Source organism: Strigops habroptila, chromosome 1, assembly GCF_004027225.2.
Source record: "Strigops habroptila isolate Jane chromosome 1, bStrHab1.2.pri, whole genome shotgun sequence".
In the NCBI taxonomy this organism is placed as follows: domain Eukaryota; kingdom Metazoa; phylum Chordata; class Aves; order Psittaciformes; family Psittacidae; genus Strigops; species Strigops habroptila.
The window spans coordinates 47,619,719-47,635,898 of NC_044277.2; the positions used below are offsets into that span (position 1 = coordinate 47,619,719).

Here is a 16,180-nt window from a genome sequence, read left to right on the forward strand (position 1 = left end):
TTGTGGCTGAAATTACTTACTTGTGGTCAAGGAAATAATTTTATCTAAGTTCCAGTGTTGGAATGAATGAGTGTAAATGGTTTATGATTTACGTAACTCCTCTTCTTTTCTTTGTGTGCTGCCTTCAGGTGGGAAATACTGAGGAACCAGATGAGATGCCAATGCCAGATTCAGAGAGTGTGTATGTTATTCCTGGAAGTATTTTGCTGTGGAAGATAACTCCAAGACCTCCAAATTCAGCACAGGTCAGCTATGCTTCTGCTCACTGAAAGTGTGTGCTGTCCCATTATTGTGTGTCTTCAACACAAAGCAAATCCCTTTGTTGTCTTTTTTAACGAGTGTGGATTTGCCTGTTTATTGCAACAAACTTTCCCACTACAACTGTAACTCTGTAATGTGGGGTTGGATGGACAGATGCTTGCAAAGCCTGCACAGCTTGAGTTGGTGTGTGAAGGGCTGTGGAGCTGGAGAGCCAGTGGGCAGAATGCAGGGGTATGTGTGCAATTGGAAAGACCAAGAATTGGAACACAAAAAGGTGCCTTCAGTGAGTTAATCAAGGGGGAAATCTCTCTACAGAGATAGGGAAAATACCAGTAGGACTGGAAAAAGAAGATAAGAGAGAAATAGTGCACTGAGTAATTGGATGCTGGCCTGCTTAAACAGAACCACCGTGGATCACCTACACTCTGCCTGACAGTGCAGTTTTGCTGCTGTCTTGAGTATTCCTATCTTGAGTGATTAAACGATAAAAAAAGCACTTAGCTGCTGTCTAAAAACATCATAAAATTTTAAACATCATAAAATCTTTCTTGTGTATTAAGACTAGCTGCTGGAGACATTGTAAACTCACCTTTTATCTTCGTCTTTGAATTTCAGATGTATAATTTTACTAGCTTTGCTATGGCTTTGAATGAGTTGGACAAAGAAATGGAGAGTGTCATCCCCAAAACCGACTGCCGGCTACGACCAGATATCAGAGCCATGGAAAATGGAGAAATAGGTAACTTCAATTATTGGCAAAAGTGTTTTTATTTTTGTTAAAACTGAGGGACTAGAAAAAAGTAAATTCCACATAAAAGTTTTTAGATGAATTGTGAGTAAGTAGCTACCCATAAAGATACATTCCTCCATGCTGCAGACAATAGCTCTTTAATACAGTACAGCCTTCTGCAGCTTCTGGTATGCTTCTGGTGAAAGATGTGTCACCCACTTCTGCTGGGGCTGCTTGGGATAGAGTTAATTTCCTTCATAGCAGCCCGTATATGGTGCTGTGTTTTAGACTGGTGACCAAAGTAGTGCTGATAACGCATCAGTGTTTTGGCTATTGCTGAACATGTGCACAGTGTTAAAGCTGCCTCTGTTTCTGGAGTTGGCAAGAGGCTGGCCCAAACTGACCAAAGGGATATTCCATGCCGTGTAATAACATCATGCTGAGCAATAAATTGGGTGTGTCGGGGGGAAGTAGCTGTGGCTTGGAGACTGGCTGCATATACAGATCTGTTGGTGAAGGTAGTAAGTGCTTGCCTTTGCATCACTTCCATCCGGTTTTTTTATTTCCCTTCACTTACTAAACCATCTTTATCTTGACCTATGAGGTTTTTTGGGTTTTTTTGCTTTTGCTCTTTGATTCCCTCCCTTAACCCATTGGGGTGGATGGGAGAGAGCAAGTGGCTTGTGGGCACACAGTTGCTGGCCAAGAACCCACCACATCACCTACTTGCTTATGGTTCTTCCACATAAGCAAGAATCTTAAACTTCATGATGCTATTTTTTTATTTAGCTTTAGGCCCTCTGCTTCTGATAAAACAGTCTGAGATCTGGCTATGAAAAACAAAAGCCAGTGACACAGGTGTAATACAGTACAGTTGAACTGTACAGTTTTTTCTCAGAAGCTGAAAACCACCTCTTTGAGGCTTTTAAAAGGCAGGTCAGTGAATTCCCACAACCAGTCTCTCCAGCCCGTATGATTCTTTTGTGGCCACCAGGACAGACATACTTGCTTCAGACATCCCCAGTAATTTGTCTAAACTTGAAGTGCAAAAACTATGCTATTATCAACAGACCATATTCCTTAACTATACTAACGGCATCAAGTTTGTGTAGCAGATAGGCTGGTAGCATGTAGTATGTAAGGAGCTGGCAGGGTAACTGAGAATGTCTTCCAAAAATGAACTTCCAAAAAAACTACTTTTCTCTAAAATGTTAATGAAATGCTTTTCGAGGATTCGTGTAGGAAAGAGATGAGCCTTCACCTAATCTGCTTCTTAGTATGACTTAGTCCTCAGACTTTCTGACCATACTTTCTGCCAAATAGAAGCAGTCATTCTGCTTGTTTAGGACCATGGTCCGTGCTACCTTAGTGCGTTAACAAAAAATGAAGGATGCTGCAAAGTGACAATTTGTGGTTTGGAAATGAGTATTGCAACCCCCTGTTGATCAGCAACTAGGCACTAGTAACAACTTATCCCAAACCTTAAAGCAGCAGGTGGTCGGACTTCTGAAATGAATCCAGCATATCTTAATCAGTTTTCCTACTGAAATAAATTCTAGGTATGCCACCTCCCCTAGCTCACATTTGGTGTCACATAGACACATTTTCAGGGGCCTCAGGTGATGGATAAACATGTATTTAGCTGTCTTAAAGATTGGAATTTCATTGACTGATCTCGTGCCACAGCTAGCCTGGCTTTGCTCTTAAGACAACCAGCTGCTCTTCTGTGTTTTTAAATGGACAACATTTACTGCTTCCCTTATTTGCCGGGTCAGATGGTAATGTCCCTGTCTTATATTACGTTTTAATGTCTTCTGTATTTCCGTTTGTGTGTACTTACTCTTTCAAGATCTAGCTAGTGAAGAAAAGAAGAGGCTAGAGGAAAAACAAAGGACTGCCCGCAAAAATCGTTCAAAGTCAGAGGAAGACTGGAAAACGAGGTTAGTGTGTGCTTGCCTCTGTGTGTGTGTGTGTGTAGTTATATAAAAGGTTTTGAACATTCAGGTTAACTGCCAGTCCATGCTGGTGATGTGCAGTGCTGCGTCCGCATGAAGAGCTGGCATCATCAGGTTCGGTAGTGCCACTGTTCTATTTGCAGACTTGGTCCCTGCAGGCTGTAGTGCTTCCAGAGAAAAGTGTCAGGCTTGGTCTCGCTCCCTTCCCTCTCGCTGCTTGCACACCCATATTCAAATTCAAACTGTGCTGTCTTTTCTGAGCGCCTCTTGGTTCTGACACGAAAAGGTGTTGTCACTGATAGCTGCTTGTAAGGACTGTTGTTGCTGATTAATTTATTATCACCTCAAATTTGCATGCTTGGCCAAAGAGAGGAGGAGATGCTTCCTCCAAGTGAAGTGAACTTGATAGCTTGGCTTCTCAGATCAGTTGCTTTGTGCTGGCAATACTGTATTCCTACTGCATAGTTAGTTATTCTCAAAGCTGGCAAAATGACTGTATCACCCAGCTATCAAAATCATGGTCTCCTTTCTGAAAGGGCTACTGACTGCTAAAGTTAGAAGAGCTAAGGGAGAAGTTAGCTTACAAGGATGATTGCTTTTTTACTATGAGAGGGGTCATTTTGGAGTTCCGACACACATGCTAAGTAGAAGCTGTGAAAACATGACTGAATGAATCTAGTTTGACCAGACAAAGTCTATCCAAAAGTATAGTAATAAATTGATGGTCTCTTCACAGAAAAAAATTGTAGGGCTAAAGTCTCTAAAAATAAGCAAGCATCATCTTTTCTCTATTAACTAGCTATTAATACACCCAGACACTGTGGATTAAATCTTTAAAATGCCTGTTTGTAACTATAAATCACTTTTTTCTTTTTTTCAAATGAAGTCACCCATCATCCCAGAGTCCCAGGTTTGGACATGTCTGCCTTTGTCTTTTTCCTGTGCCTGCTCTCCTGAAGTGTTTGGGTTTGTTTGCCCTGAGACTGGTGGAAAATAACATCTTTGTAATGCTTCCAAGTAAACGTGTTGAGTGCTGGACAGTCTTGCACCTCCTGCTTCCTTTCCTGAATTCAGAGTGCTGCTAGCTCTCACCAAGTGTTTTCCAAGCAAGGGATACTCATATTCTGTTCTTCCAGGTGCCTGAAGTAGCTTAAGGTATAGCTCAAAGCACCTGAGGTTAGTATGGGAAATTGGGGAATTCCCAGGGGGCAACTCAGAGCAGTAGTTTTCAAGGTATATAATTAGTGCAGACACCATTCACAAGGTTCTTCAGTTGCTGTTGTGGAGGTACTGTAGACCTGCTCAGCACTGGTCTTGCGATATCGTTTTCCAGGATGTTTCTAAAGCTTTGGCAGAAAATTCCTAGTCTCTGATCTCTTTAGTAGGAATGCCAGGTCTGACTCCTCCAAAGGATGAACATAAAGCCTGTATAGGAAGAGTTGTGCTTTGAGGGTGGGAAAATGCATACCATGAGGGGAAATTCTCCTACTCCCAGATCAACTGTAGGTCTTATCTACAGTATAATATAAACTCTGGTGTGAACTACTGCAGTTTCCTTGCCACAGAAAAGCAGGCTTCTTTGGCTAGTAGTGTTCCTTCCTTGTAGGACAGTTCTCCAAAGTGCCTAGTGATTTTTCTTAAATTATTTTGAATCCATTTTAGAAGTGATGTTTTGGTGTTTCTGAAGAAGTGATTCATGTTGAACACTGAACGTTTTAGAGACTGATCAGTAGTCTCAAGTCTTGAGTAGAAGACTAATTCAGTTTTGAAACCAGATTATCTGATTGCTCTGGGTCTCCTAGGTCTCTCAGACTTGTTTCTTCCCATTGCCTTTCCCATCCTATTGAAGTAGGTGGTTGCTGGAGGAGGGGCACATTGTCCTGACCTGTGCAAGTGTTGAAGACACACTAGTGAGGTATTGGGTGGTAGAATTCTTTAACCTGAGAGATGAGGTAACTGTGCTTTTAGCCCTGTCTCCCAGCAAATGCTTGGCTTTATGCTCCAGAGTGAGCTACACTAGACACACGCATACACTTTGGAATAGCTGACTCATCTTGTGTGGAAGTGATGCAGCAGTTTACCATGTACAGTACTGGGGTGAATGACTTCTGTTGACTTCAGTTCACTTCACCAGACAGAGGAGAGAACCACTGAAGTGTTCTGCAACTGTTCAGTTCACCACCGTGAGGATGGTACAAGGCATTTCTTCCGATGCACATCTCAAATCTTTTGAGCCAAGCAACACTTGCCCATTAGCTGCCCTGCTTTGTAACATAACACTGCACTACTGGTGGCCTTCATGCTGTTGCTTTTTAAAGAGATCAAGTCATACTTGGTCCAAATGTCCTTAAATTTCTGTTCTGAAACCTTATGGTACCCTAGAAGGGAAGAGATGAGTTAAAATGGGCTGCCTTGCACATGCATGATTTGAGTGTGTTTGCTGCAGTGAGGGATATGAAGGAAGTACTGGCTTTTGTGGCCAGTGAGGAGGTGAAAGGAAGCCGTGGAGCCTATGAACAGAAACAGCTTCTAGCAGGCTGACTTGTGCCATAAGCACAGCTTGGCAAAATACAGCAAGAAGTTAAAATGCTGGAGGTCTGGTACTGTGTAGTGTGTGCTGTTGAGGCAGAAGGTTGAGTAACTGGGGCCCCAACCGAACACAGTAACAGCAGCAGGATTGCCAGAAACAGTGTAGGAGAGGAGGGAGGAGGACAAACTTCTGTGCCATGGTGATTTGACAGGGTTGTACTCCCCACTGGGGAATACTTGCCAGTAGTATGGCCTTGAAAGTGCACCTTATTTTACAGATGATAGTCCTCCACAGCAAAAGGCTGCAAACACATGCAGGGTGTAATCTGTGCACCTCCGTATTAGGTGAGAGGGCAGGAAAGAAAGAAAGAAGGTGCTAAACTTCAGTATTTCTACCCACAACCATCTTAGCAAGTGCTTGCAAGTAACTTCCTGCAGATGGAATCAGCTTTCTGGGCATTCAGATCAGGCTCCCAGCACTAACGGTGCAACGCAACACAGTGACATTACAATAAGCCAGGACTGTTCCTGCGGCCTGCGGGCGATACTTCACCTATGCGGAGGGTAACAGGCACACTTGTTCAGAGTGAAGTGCACTGCAAAACAAGGCTGTAAAAAACAAGGGGAAATGTAGATCCCTGGGAAATAATGTTTTTCTGTTTTCAGGACTGCAGTGCTTGTGGTGTTTACATGTCTTGCAAAAACTGTTACTGCTTATGCATGCCAAAATGATTGTTCACAACTGCTTTGAAGTAAGACTCTACCTGCCTTTTATATGTGATAGTCTGGACTGCTTCGAGTGACAAAATACTGTCATCAGTAATTTCACCTGGGAGGCAATTTAAGCTGTGTGGTGGTGAATGGAGAGATCCACCCACTGAAGATGACTTTAAATTCACTTACAAACTTAAATGTAAGAGGGCTCCTGCAATCACAACAATTACTTTGAACAATAAACTGCTGAAGAAGCAGCAAAGCAGTTCTGAACTTTTATAAAAGTGTGTGTTAATAACTTCACTTACATGCTTTATGTTTCCTTGCAGATGGTTCCACCAAGGTCCCAATCCCTACACTGGTACGCAGGACTGGCTCTATTCTGGCAACTACTGGGACAGAAACTACTTTAACTTGCCTGATATTTATTAAAATGCAATAAGGAGCCTGTGACTGCTACAAATAAGTCTTAATCTGGTTTAATGTTTTACTTATCTCCTGAAAAAACTGACAAGTTATCAAGCAGAATATTAAGCATCTCTCCACAGTAAATCTGGTGGTACATGATCTGCCATCCCATAGGTAGGGGAAAAATTTTTCTGGCTGATGGTGGGTCCTGTGTGGACAGAGTCGCCATGGTTTCAAGCTGCCCTGTTTGCTGAATACACCTATATTAGGTTGTGGTGTATGAGGAGTAGAACACCTTCGGCTGTTCTGTGAATACTTTCTTTCATAGAGAACATTGGCACAAATAAAACTGGTTTTATTTATTGTGACATGGGAATGTTTAAAAGCACCCAGAGGAACTGCAATATTCTGTTCTTAGATGAAGAAGGATGTGTCACTTTTGTAAAGATGTAATTTTTCATAAAGTTGACTTTTCTTTTACTAAAAAGGAACTCCCTTGAATCCTGAGCTCTGGTCAGAGATTCCAGAAGCATTCCTGTCTCTGGAGCATTAATGCAGTTGTTTAAGCTGGTAACATTACTCAGAGGTATTTATTCAATGTTTTGTGCAGTGTGTTCTGAATTTTGCTCTCCTGTTTTGCTACCAACCTTATGGTTTAAGGAATTAAGAGCCATTTAAATACCTACAGATTTGATTTGAACTGCACACTAGCAACAGGTTTGAAAAGAATCTGTTTCATGCACTAAAAGTTCTGGTGCCCCGCACCACTGTATAAAGACAAGAACCTCATCAGTCCAGGACCCAGTGGGACGTGGTGGGGAGGGACAGGACTTGTGTCTGTACTGTGCAAACTCCCTGGGAGGAAGTCTTGTGCATTTCAAAGGTAGTACAGCACCTCAGTGAGGCCTCCTGTGCACAGCTGCTTTACCCCTTTTCAGTGGGGTGCATTCAATCTTAGCATGTAAGTTTATATTGAACTGTGTACAGAGCTTCTAGAGGGCAAGCTGCTCTTTGTACAATATTTTAACTGCTGTCTGGAGGTTAGTGTTAATTGAATAATTTAATTGCTGGTAAATAAAGGCTTCAAAACTTCTTGCATCCCATCTAAAGCGAGTGGTGTTTGACAGTGCTGATTGCTTTCTGAGCAAGCCTACTCCAAAAGCTGCTGCAGTGAAGTTGCAGAGTGCGCTTCCCTGTGTTTAGATGGGGTGGGGATGTTTGGGGAACCAGGAGCATCCTCCTTGAACATGCAGATTGCAGCTCTTGGTTTGGACTGCTGATGCTGTTCATAAGGCAATGAGATGCTTTCTATTTTTAGGCTTTGTGCTACTAGGATTACCAAGGTAGTGATGCTGAGATGTATGTGCATAGATAACGGAAAGCCTTTTCTTTGGCAGCCTTTTGTGTGAGGGGGCAGTTCTCACAGTGACCTGTATCTCTGAGCTTACACATACACTGAAGAAGCTGGGCCACTGCAGTGAAATTCACATGAAGGTAACATTCAGGATATTGTGCCATGCTAGGAAAATATAAAATGCATGAGCATGCTGTGCCAGTTGCTGGCTTTATTGGAGCATTTGCATAATGTATTACAGTGTAGACTCCATTCTTCCTGAAGTCCAAACAGCCTGTTTAAAAAAATAACGTGGACTTAGTGCCCACAAGAGGGCAGGAATCCTAGCCCCAGTGCTTGGAACAGGTGTCAGCAAGATCTAACACATGCATACTGGAGCCAAGAAAACCGTATTGGTACAGTAGTTTCTCAGAAGTACAATACAAGTACCTGTATTGTACTGACAGAGGTGCTTTCCATTTACTGACCACTGATGAAGCTGTAGAGCTGGAAGCTGAAACAGGAAGATGACAGAAAGACCCAAGCTTTCTTACCTGACAAGGCATAAGCTTGCTCAGATGATTCCACTTGTGCTGTAGATTCCATTCTCTGAGAACGGCACAATAAATCAGCTGCAGATGGGCCTAAGGTTGTAGCACTTGAGCCCTGCATGTAATTGCTGCTCAATCTTTAACAGAACAGGTCTACAAAGGGAATGATTATTTTCTATGGAAACTGTTCTACATAAGGTGGAACCTCTGCATCCAGCATCAGCTCAACATGCCAACACAGTGATACAACCTCAGTGGCTGAGGTAACTTCAGCTTCGCTGCAGGAAGGCACAGCCTATAGTGCATCTTTAGGAGCAGGTGACTGTGGTGGTTCTTACCACCTTCATTTACATCATTTGCTGCATCAGCAGCACCTTCTACTAGTGTTAATTCACCCTCTGAGGTCTGAGAGTCTTCACAAACAGTCTGCACACTGGTTGCCACATGCCTCCCATAATAAAAAGAATCACTGTTACCTAGGACACGGGCAGCAAACTGTGCTGGCTCAGCAGGGATATACACCAACAGTTCAGGTTCCTCAGGGGATGAAGCCCAGGCAGATCCAGGGTGGGATTTGCTTTCTGCAATGGAATTGTCAATTGATGGGTGTTGAGTTCCATGGAGCTATATTAAATATCAGGTTCTTCAAGGAGCTGGTCTTCCTCTGTGTCAGTACACTTGTCTCTTTGCTTGGGCTCCCCAGAAAGCAAAGTATTTATGTACTCTGATGTCTTCTCTTCCAGTTCCCTCTGCAGTGGGAGGCATGGTCAGGGGTGCTGGCCAACTAGGGAACCACAATGTGAATTCAAACCCGTGCCCTGAATTCACCTTTTTTAAAGATGAACCCCACCAAAACACCCCGTGATAAGTGTAAGGTTGTGCTCAGTCTTGGGTTACTTCATGCGATCCAATGCTGTAGCCTGCAGAAAGCAGAACAGCTGAGTGACTGACACAACAGACTGCAAAATACAGCACCTGAGAAGTGATGTTCTGTGGTGACCTCTGCCAGAACCTCAGAGGAAATGGCTGGGGACTGCAACCTCTTCAGCCACAGCAGTGTGTGAAAAGAGAAGATTATTCCTTAATACAGCTCCGTTCATACTGCAGAACTTTATGGTTGCAAGGGCAAAACCTGAAACAAACCTCAAAGCCCCAGCGACAGCATATGCTTTCCAGTACACGTTTTCAGTGGATACACACAAGATCATTTTCTGTTCCAATAAAACAAACCCCAGAAAAGTAGCTGCATAGTGCTGTATCCTCAAGGCTACCACTAAATGCACTTCTGAGAATCGCGAAGGCAGGAAGATTGTAGGGACAAGCTGTGACCAGGACTCTGCTGTAGGATAAAAACTCATCCACCAACAGTGCTACAGTCTTCATCAAAAAGTTGTAAACCCATCATCTACCTACCTGCTCTGGCACTGCTGCATCTCTAGAAATCCCCAGGGGAATTCCAGCAGCACTGAAGATTTAAGACTCAAGTGTCACTGCTGCTAAAAAGTATCTAGACTATGTACAGTAACTTTAATAAGTAACAGATCCAGAAGAGGTCATTCAAAATTAACAGAGTATTATATCACTTTCAATTTAGTTCACTGGAAAGTATGTTAATGGTAAACTCACCACAAAATGCTTCTTCCATAAAAGAATCCTTAGAAAACAATTTCTCATTAAGAAAACTCCCACATGACAGCTCGTCAGTCCTGGAAAGTGACAACACAGACCATAATATTAAAAAAGTTAGATATGAATATGCTATGGACTTACGAAATTAGTAAGAATAGCTTTTCTATAGAAAGAATAATATATACTTCAAGAATATGTATGATGATGAGAAAAATACATCACTTCTGGAGTTGGGATAGTAATCTAATCTGAAGTCTAGATTTCTGTATGGAGAACATATGGAAGCAGCAGGACTTCATAAAGACATTCAACATACCTGGGTGCAGAGGCAGTTACTTTCAGACCATTCCTCAATTAACACAATAAGAAGTAACTGTAAATTTGCTTCCCGAAGAGTTTCAAAATTCTAGGTCTGCAGAGCTCCGCACAGCAAAAGCCTCAAAGATGTTGAAGTGCAGATGTCATAAACCACAGAAAAAGTTATTATCAGACGTAACAGAAGTATGAACCTACTTAAATATTTAAACAGGCTTCAGCCCCTGACACAAAGCGTGTCTGTCAAACTTAAGAACAACTATCAGGAAAAACACATCGGTCCAAGCTGGAGGGCCAGTCAGCCTAAGAACAGTTTGCCCAACGGAAGATAATCACCTTGTCCCACCATCCTTTGCCCACCTGCAGAAGTAACGGCTTCCAGACAATGTTTAAAGTCTTAGAAATTGGACAGAAGTTCAGCAAATCGAAGTCCCAAATAAGCCGTATTTTTCTGCCAAAAAACAGGCTCAGGTCATTCATTAACTCTTCATTAGATAGTTCATAACAGGTTAATGTATCACACTGCCTGGGGGTACGTGGGGTGGGCTCAGTTTTTGGTTTTTAACTCAAGAGTATCTTTCAAAGCTTCAGATAAATAGGCAGAAGAGGACTCGCATTTTTTGCAAGCACCACCTTCGTATTTCTACCTGCCAGAGACTTCAGTAGAATTCTAAGTGGGAGTTTGCATTCATATACAAAAATCTCCATGAAAAACTTCTTGGTTTTCATATCAAAGGTACAAAATAATGTTTTTATTTAAAGTGTCTTTGTGTGTTTGACTCTGTCAGCACAAAGTCAGAGCCTTTGCTACAAGTGGGGAAAGTGTATGTCCCAGCAGTACAATTATCTTTTCAATACAGGCTTTTAGTGAAAAACTAGGAGGCACTTGTTGTTATGTAATGGCTTTGCTCTGTGAAGCCTGACAATCTCTCTCTCCTCTTCCCCTCTCAAATATTCAATTCAAACAAGCTTTTCTTTCCTCTTAGCCTCTTCACCTGGGAGCCCTTCTGGGCATCTCCTATACATAAGCACAGCTTCCCAAAAAATGACTGAAAACCATCAAAGACCAGACAGTCCTGCTGAACTTAACAGATTACTTGATGTGGAAAAGTCACATTAAAGATAAACAGCATTCTGGAAAAAGCAGCAATGAAAAAGTTAGGGTCTGACAGTAAGACAACTGCACATGAACTTCCTGTGGCTGAAACAAACACACTGGTGGGTAGAACACAGAGGCTAAACAGGTCATGAAAACCTTGGGTGACCAAGCAAAGATTCTGAGCAGCAGCAGGGAGGCAAGATGCAGCTCTAATACACACCTACCCTGGTAACTTACCCTGGGTCCAGTTTGGGGGCCCAAACATACTTTAAAAAAAAAAAAAAACCAAGTGGTCAAAACTAGAAATAATTCAGTATTTAACTCTGGAAAGCCTGTCTCAAGCTGAATTTCTTACTGTCTCAAGAGAAACAGTGGGTTTGGTTGTTTTAATGCTACGTCACTTGTTTGGGATTGCAGAGTTTTTCTTGAAAGCGATTGCTGCCACTGTTCGTATTTTGTAATGATGACTGGAAAGGGAACTGGAGTCTTGTTTATGGGCTCCCCTGCTTTGACTCCACTGGTAGGTTCAACTGGACCCTCAGAACACTATGTATAAGCCCTACGCCAGCCTAACACTTGCTCCCATTCAAACTTCAAACAGTTACAGAGCAATTTTTAAACATGAGTAGGATCAGTTGTTGGAAAGACAATCACACTGGTGTAAACTGAAAAGCAATTCAATACAACATTTGGGGTATTTTATTTAAGAACAAAGCGTAAGTGGACTATGAAACAAGCATTCAAAGTCAGAGAGAAGAAATTAAAGTGCTTGCTTTAGAGCAAATCAGAAACATTTTTCAAAGGTGTAGGAATACAACAAATACAATTGTGTGCGGTTCTTTTTCTTTAATGAAGAACAAGTAAATTTGATGTCTTAAAAACACATCTTAAATCTTGTTCGCTCTATAGCTGATCTCAACATGACACATGTAACTCACTTTCTAAAGCAGAAGACTATAATTATACTGGAAGAACAAATGCTGAGGTAATTGCTGACTAGAAAACTTTGTTACAGTCACCTGACATCGCAGTTTTCCCAATGCTTGATATCATTTGTTCAGGAGGCCACCAACTAAGAGACAAATTTGAGGAGCGAGGGAACAAAACTCATGTCCACGTTTCTTTTTGTTTTACCCAGAAATATAAAAGTGCAAGTTCTGTAAATTAACAACATTTACAGTACATCACAATAAATATGCCACCTTGTGACATCTAAAAACTCTAGTTATTTGAAATTAGTCATATTGAGATAAAAACTGCATCGACGTCAACAAAAATACCTGACCCAGTAAAGATAAGTTTTAACATATTAACTAGCAAGATGCATATTCCATTATTGCTATTAGACCATGCCTCCGAGTTCCAAAGTATAAAAACTTAGCAGTTTACACAAAATACCATTGAAATTTCTCTCATCACAGGCACAATCTAACATAAAAAATAAATTTTGACATTTACAGTGTAGGAGATTCTCCTATGAGGGGAAGAAAAAAAAATAATACAGAAACAGTTCTATTTCAGTGATGACTCGCTAAATCCACAGAAAAGCTGCAATTTGCACAGAGTTAAACTGTTATATGAATATATAGTGTCTTTCCATACCCACTCCTGGCCTGGTGAGAACAAAAGGCCTTTTAGTACATTTACTACAACTTGCTAGCTACTTCTGAGTATGCAGACCTTAGGTATCCCAACACAAATCACATGCAGGTGCTTTGTGTCCTGAACAGCCTAGCCTCACATTATACTTAAGCAGTGCACTTAAAAGGAATTTTGTCAGTAGCTCTATCCTTTCTAACTGTGTCTCTGATTGCAAAACAGTAAGAGTCAGATAGGACAAAATAAGATTTCAAGTACATTAAAGCCCATTTTTAAAATCATTACTGAATTCTAAGTAGTCACTACATATACACAATATATTGTTTTCTAGTCAGTACTTACTTGGATTGACCAAATAAGGTTGAACACTCATTCATGACTCAGTATTACTGTCAAAGTTGAATAAAAAAAAAAACAAACAGTGCACTATCTGTAACACATCTAGATTATAGAAAAATAAAACTGCTTTTGTAAGAGTTAAGAGTCTCTCCTCTCCTTCAGGAACTGCAACAGAAGCATTTAACAGCTCTAGGAATGCCTTTCATAGCAGGAACTGTGTATTTCTGGAGAAAAATAGAAGTGTCTCAACCACTCCATCTGGCCCACCAAATAGGGTATTACTTTTTTCCTCCATATCAGTCTTGCTTTAGATGCAACCTCAAAAGCAAATCAATGAAGGTTAGGTGTGGGCAAGGTCTAAAACTTTGGCAACATATTCTACAAACAGGTAAGGGGAAAAGAAAAAAAGTTTAAGCTAAGGAATTGTTTAAGGCAACCTGACCAAAGTAAATGTAAGGCTTTTGGATAACTACTTCCAAGAATATCCAGTTTTCTTAGCTTTGCAAAGTAACATAATTCTACTAACTTTCTGGTCAGATTTCCATTCATAAGCTTCTTTAAAAAAATATTTACCTTCCTAGAATATGATATTAACTGAATATAAAACATAAGGAGATGCTACGTATTACAGACAAACGTAAAAAGAAAAAAGCTACAAATGAGCACGCAGATGGCCAAGAATTAAAAATTACATGGTCATGATAGAAGATCCAAGCTCTCTGAGGTATTTCAGTATCTTAACACCACAGGTTTGGAACACCACAGGTCTACCATACAGAGACCTAGTACTTTCTCGTGAGACCTCACTTGGAGTATTGCGCACAGTTCTGGTGTCCTCAACATAAGAAGGACATGGAGCTGTTGAAGCGAGTCCAGAGGAGGGCCACGAGGATTATCAGGGGGCTGGAGCACCTCCCATATGAAGACAGGCTGAGAGAGTTGGGGCTGTTCAGCCTGGAGAAGAGAAGGCTGCATGGAGACCTTAGAGCAGCCTTCCAGTGTCTGAAGGGGGCTTACAAGGACGCTGAAGAGGGGCTCTTCATCAGGGACTGTAGTGGTAGGACAAGGGGCAAAGGGTTCAAACTTAAACAGGGAAAGTTCAGGTTAGATATAAGGAAGAAGTTCTTTTACTGTCAGAGTGGTGAGGCACCGGAATGGGTCGCCCAAGGAAGTTGTGAATGCTCCATCCCTGGCGGTGTTCAAGGCCAGGCTGGACAGAGCCTTGGGCCACATGGTTTAGTGTGAGGTGTCCCTGCCCATGGCAGGGGGGTTGGAACTAGATGATCTTAAGGTCCTTTCCAACCCTTACGATTCTATGATATCATGGTATTGGTGTAATTATCAAAGTAGATTTTTGGGTTCGTGTTTTGTTTGGGGGTTTTTTATACCTTTAAGAGGTCACTGCTATAAAGATTCAGCAGCTTGAATGAAAAATATGTAAAACTACTCTGTCCCATATATTTTAATGTAATATTCAAAATATTAAGAGCAGAAATAAGAACAGCCCATACCATAACTGCATGTCAAACAAAGTATTTGGCTGGAATGTACCAGAAGCAGAGATCCTAAATATTGGCATCGTTTATATCACAGTTACGAGCTGGATTGGGAGGGAGGAATGAAGAATGGAAGGAGATGTGAAGCTTAAAATTCACATATTAATCATCATGAAGTCACTGAGATAAGCCACTAAAATTTAGTAAGATCTGCTTTTTGTGGCTCAACAGTTTTTGTCCTCCTGTGTACTGGCTTACACTTGAAGAAAAAAAAAAAGAAGTGTTCTGACCATTCCCAACTTCAACATTTATACCAATTACTTTTATTGTATTATTCTAATGAAACCAGAAGTGTTCCCCTTTCATTTCAGATCTAGATCTATTTTAAAAGGTAAAAATTACACCTGCCAATATTGCTGAAATAAATCATGTATGCTTATTTAGGCTTACCCACAATGTTACAAGCAATTGCGTTCAGCTTGGTTTAAACAAAATAAAAACTGAAGAGTTAGAAACACAAGGTCACTTAACCTTCTTCCTGGTTGATTTACTTTTAGTTAAAATCATAATGTTTTACTAAGCCGTACCAACCCTGACCGTACTAGGAAAGTGTCTCTGGCACAAGTGGTTTTCAGAAGAAAAGCTGGTCTTCCCAACAGCTTTTTCTTCTGCTTCATCTTAAAGTGCAGAAACTGTGGGAAAGGATAACAAGACTTGCTGTCCGTCACTGTGGAACTACTTCCCTTAGAGAGGCTAAGGCTGCGTGTATGCGGACGTGCAATCTGTTCTCAAAGTCATAGCCTGTAAATTCCTCCTGGGGGGTGGAAAAAAAAGAAAAGCATGTAAGTATTAGCCTCCTTCAGTGTAAGACATGAAGATAATTTTACTACTAATGCTTAGGAAGTCATGTTATGAAAGACACTGAAGAAAAGAGGTGAACTGGAGACTGCATGTTGCAATTACCAAAAGCAACAGAATTATTACAGAAATTCCCAGTTGGTGAAGAGAGCAGAAAGCTTCCATTTCCAACATGCTGTTTGGATACCATGTAGTTGAACAGCAACTGGAAAGTTCTGCAAGTCCAAAAGCTCTAGAAAATCCCAACGTGCCCAAGGCAGGAACCAGTTGGAATAGACAAGGAGTGGAGAGTTGTCATTTTCAAACCTACTGTAGCCAAATCTTAGTTGAAATACTTGGCAAGGTTCTAACACTCCAGGAGAGG

General features: G+C 41.3%; 2 protein-coding genes across 8 annotated transcripts in view; one reads left to right on the forward strand and one right to left on the reverse strand.

The window, feature by feature from the left end:
- OSBPL1A (oxysterol binding protein like 1A) overlaps window positions 1-7,700 on the forward strand; it is a 74,586-nt gene extending 66,886 nt beyond the window's left edge. For all 5 annotated transcript variants that reach the window (XM_030500835.2, XM_030501678.1, XM_030502518.1 and 2 more), the window contains 4 exons: window positions 129-245; window positions 877-1,000; window positions 2,841-2,931; window positions 6,519-7,700. In XM_030500835.2, the coding sequence (XP_030356695.1) occupies window positions 129-245; window positions 877-1,000; window positions 2,841-2,931; window positions 6,519-6,621 (435 nt within the window). In that variant the 3' untranslated portion in view covers window positions 6,622-7,700. The remainder of the gene's footprint in view (window positions 1-128; window positions 246-876; window positions 1,001-2,840; window positions 2,932-6,518) is intronic.
- A 4,485-nt stretch (window positions 7,701-12,185) lies between these two features.
- The window catches only part of TTC39C (tetratricopeptide repeat domain 39C), a 39,443-nt gene continuing 35,448 nt past the window's right edge, over window positions 12,186-16,180 (reverse strand). For all 3 annotated transcript variants that reach the window (XM_030505467.1, XM_030508018.1, XM_030506336.1), the window contains exon 14: window positions 12,186-15,772. In XM_030505467.1, the coding sequence (XP_030361327.1) occupies window positions 15,683-15,772 (90 nt within the window). In that variant the 3' untranslated portion in view covers window positions 12,186-15,682. The remainder of the gene's footprint in view (window positions 15,773-16,180) is intronic.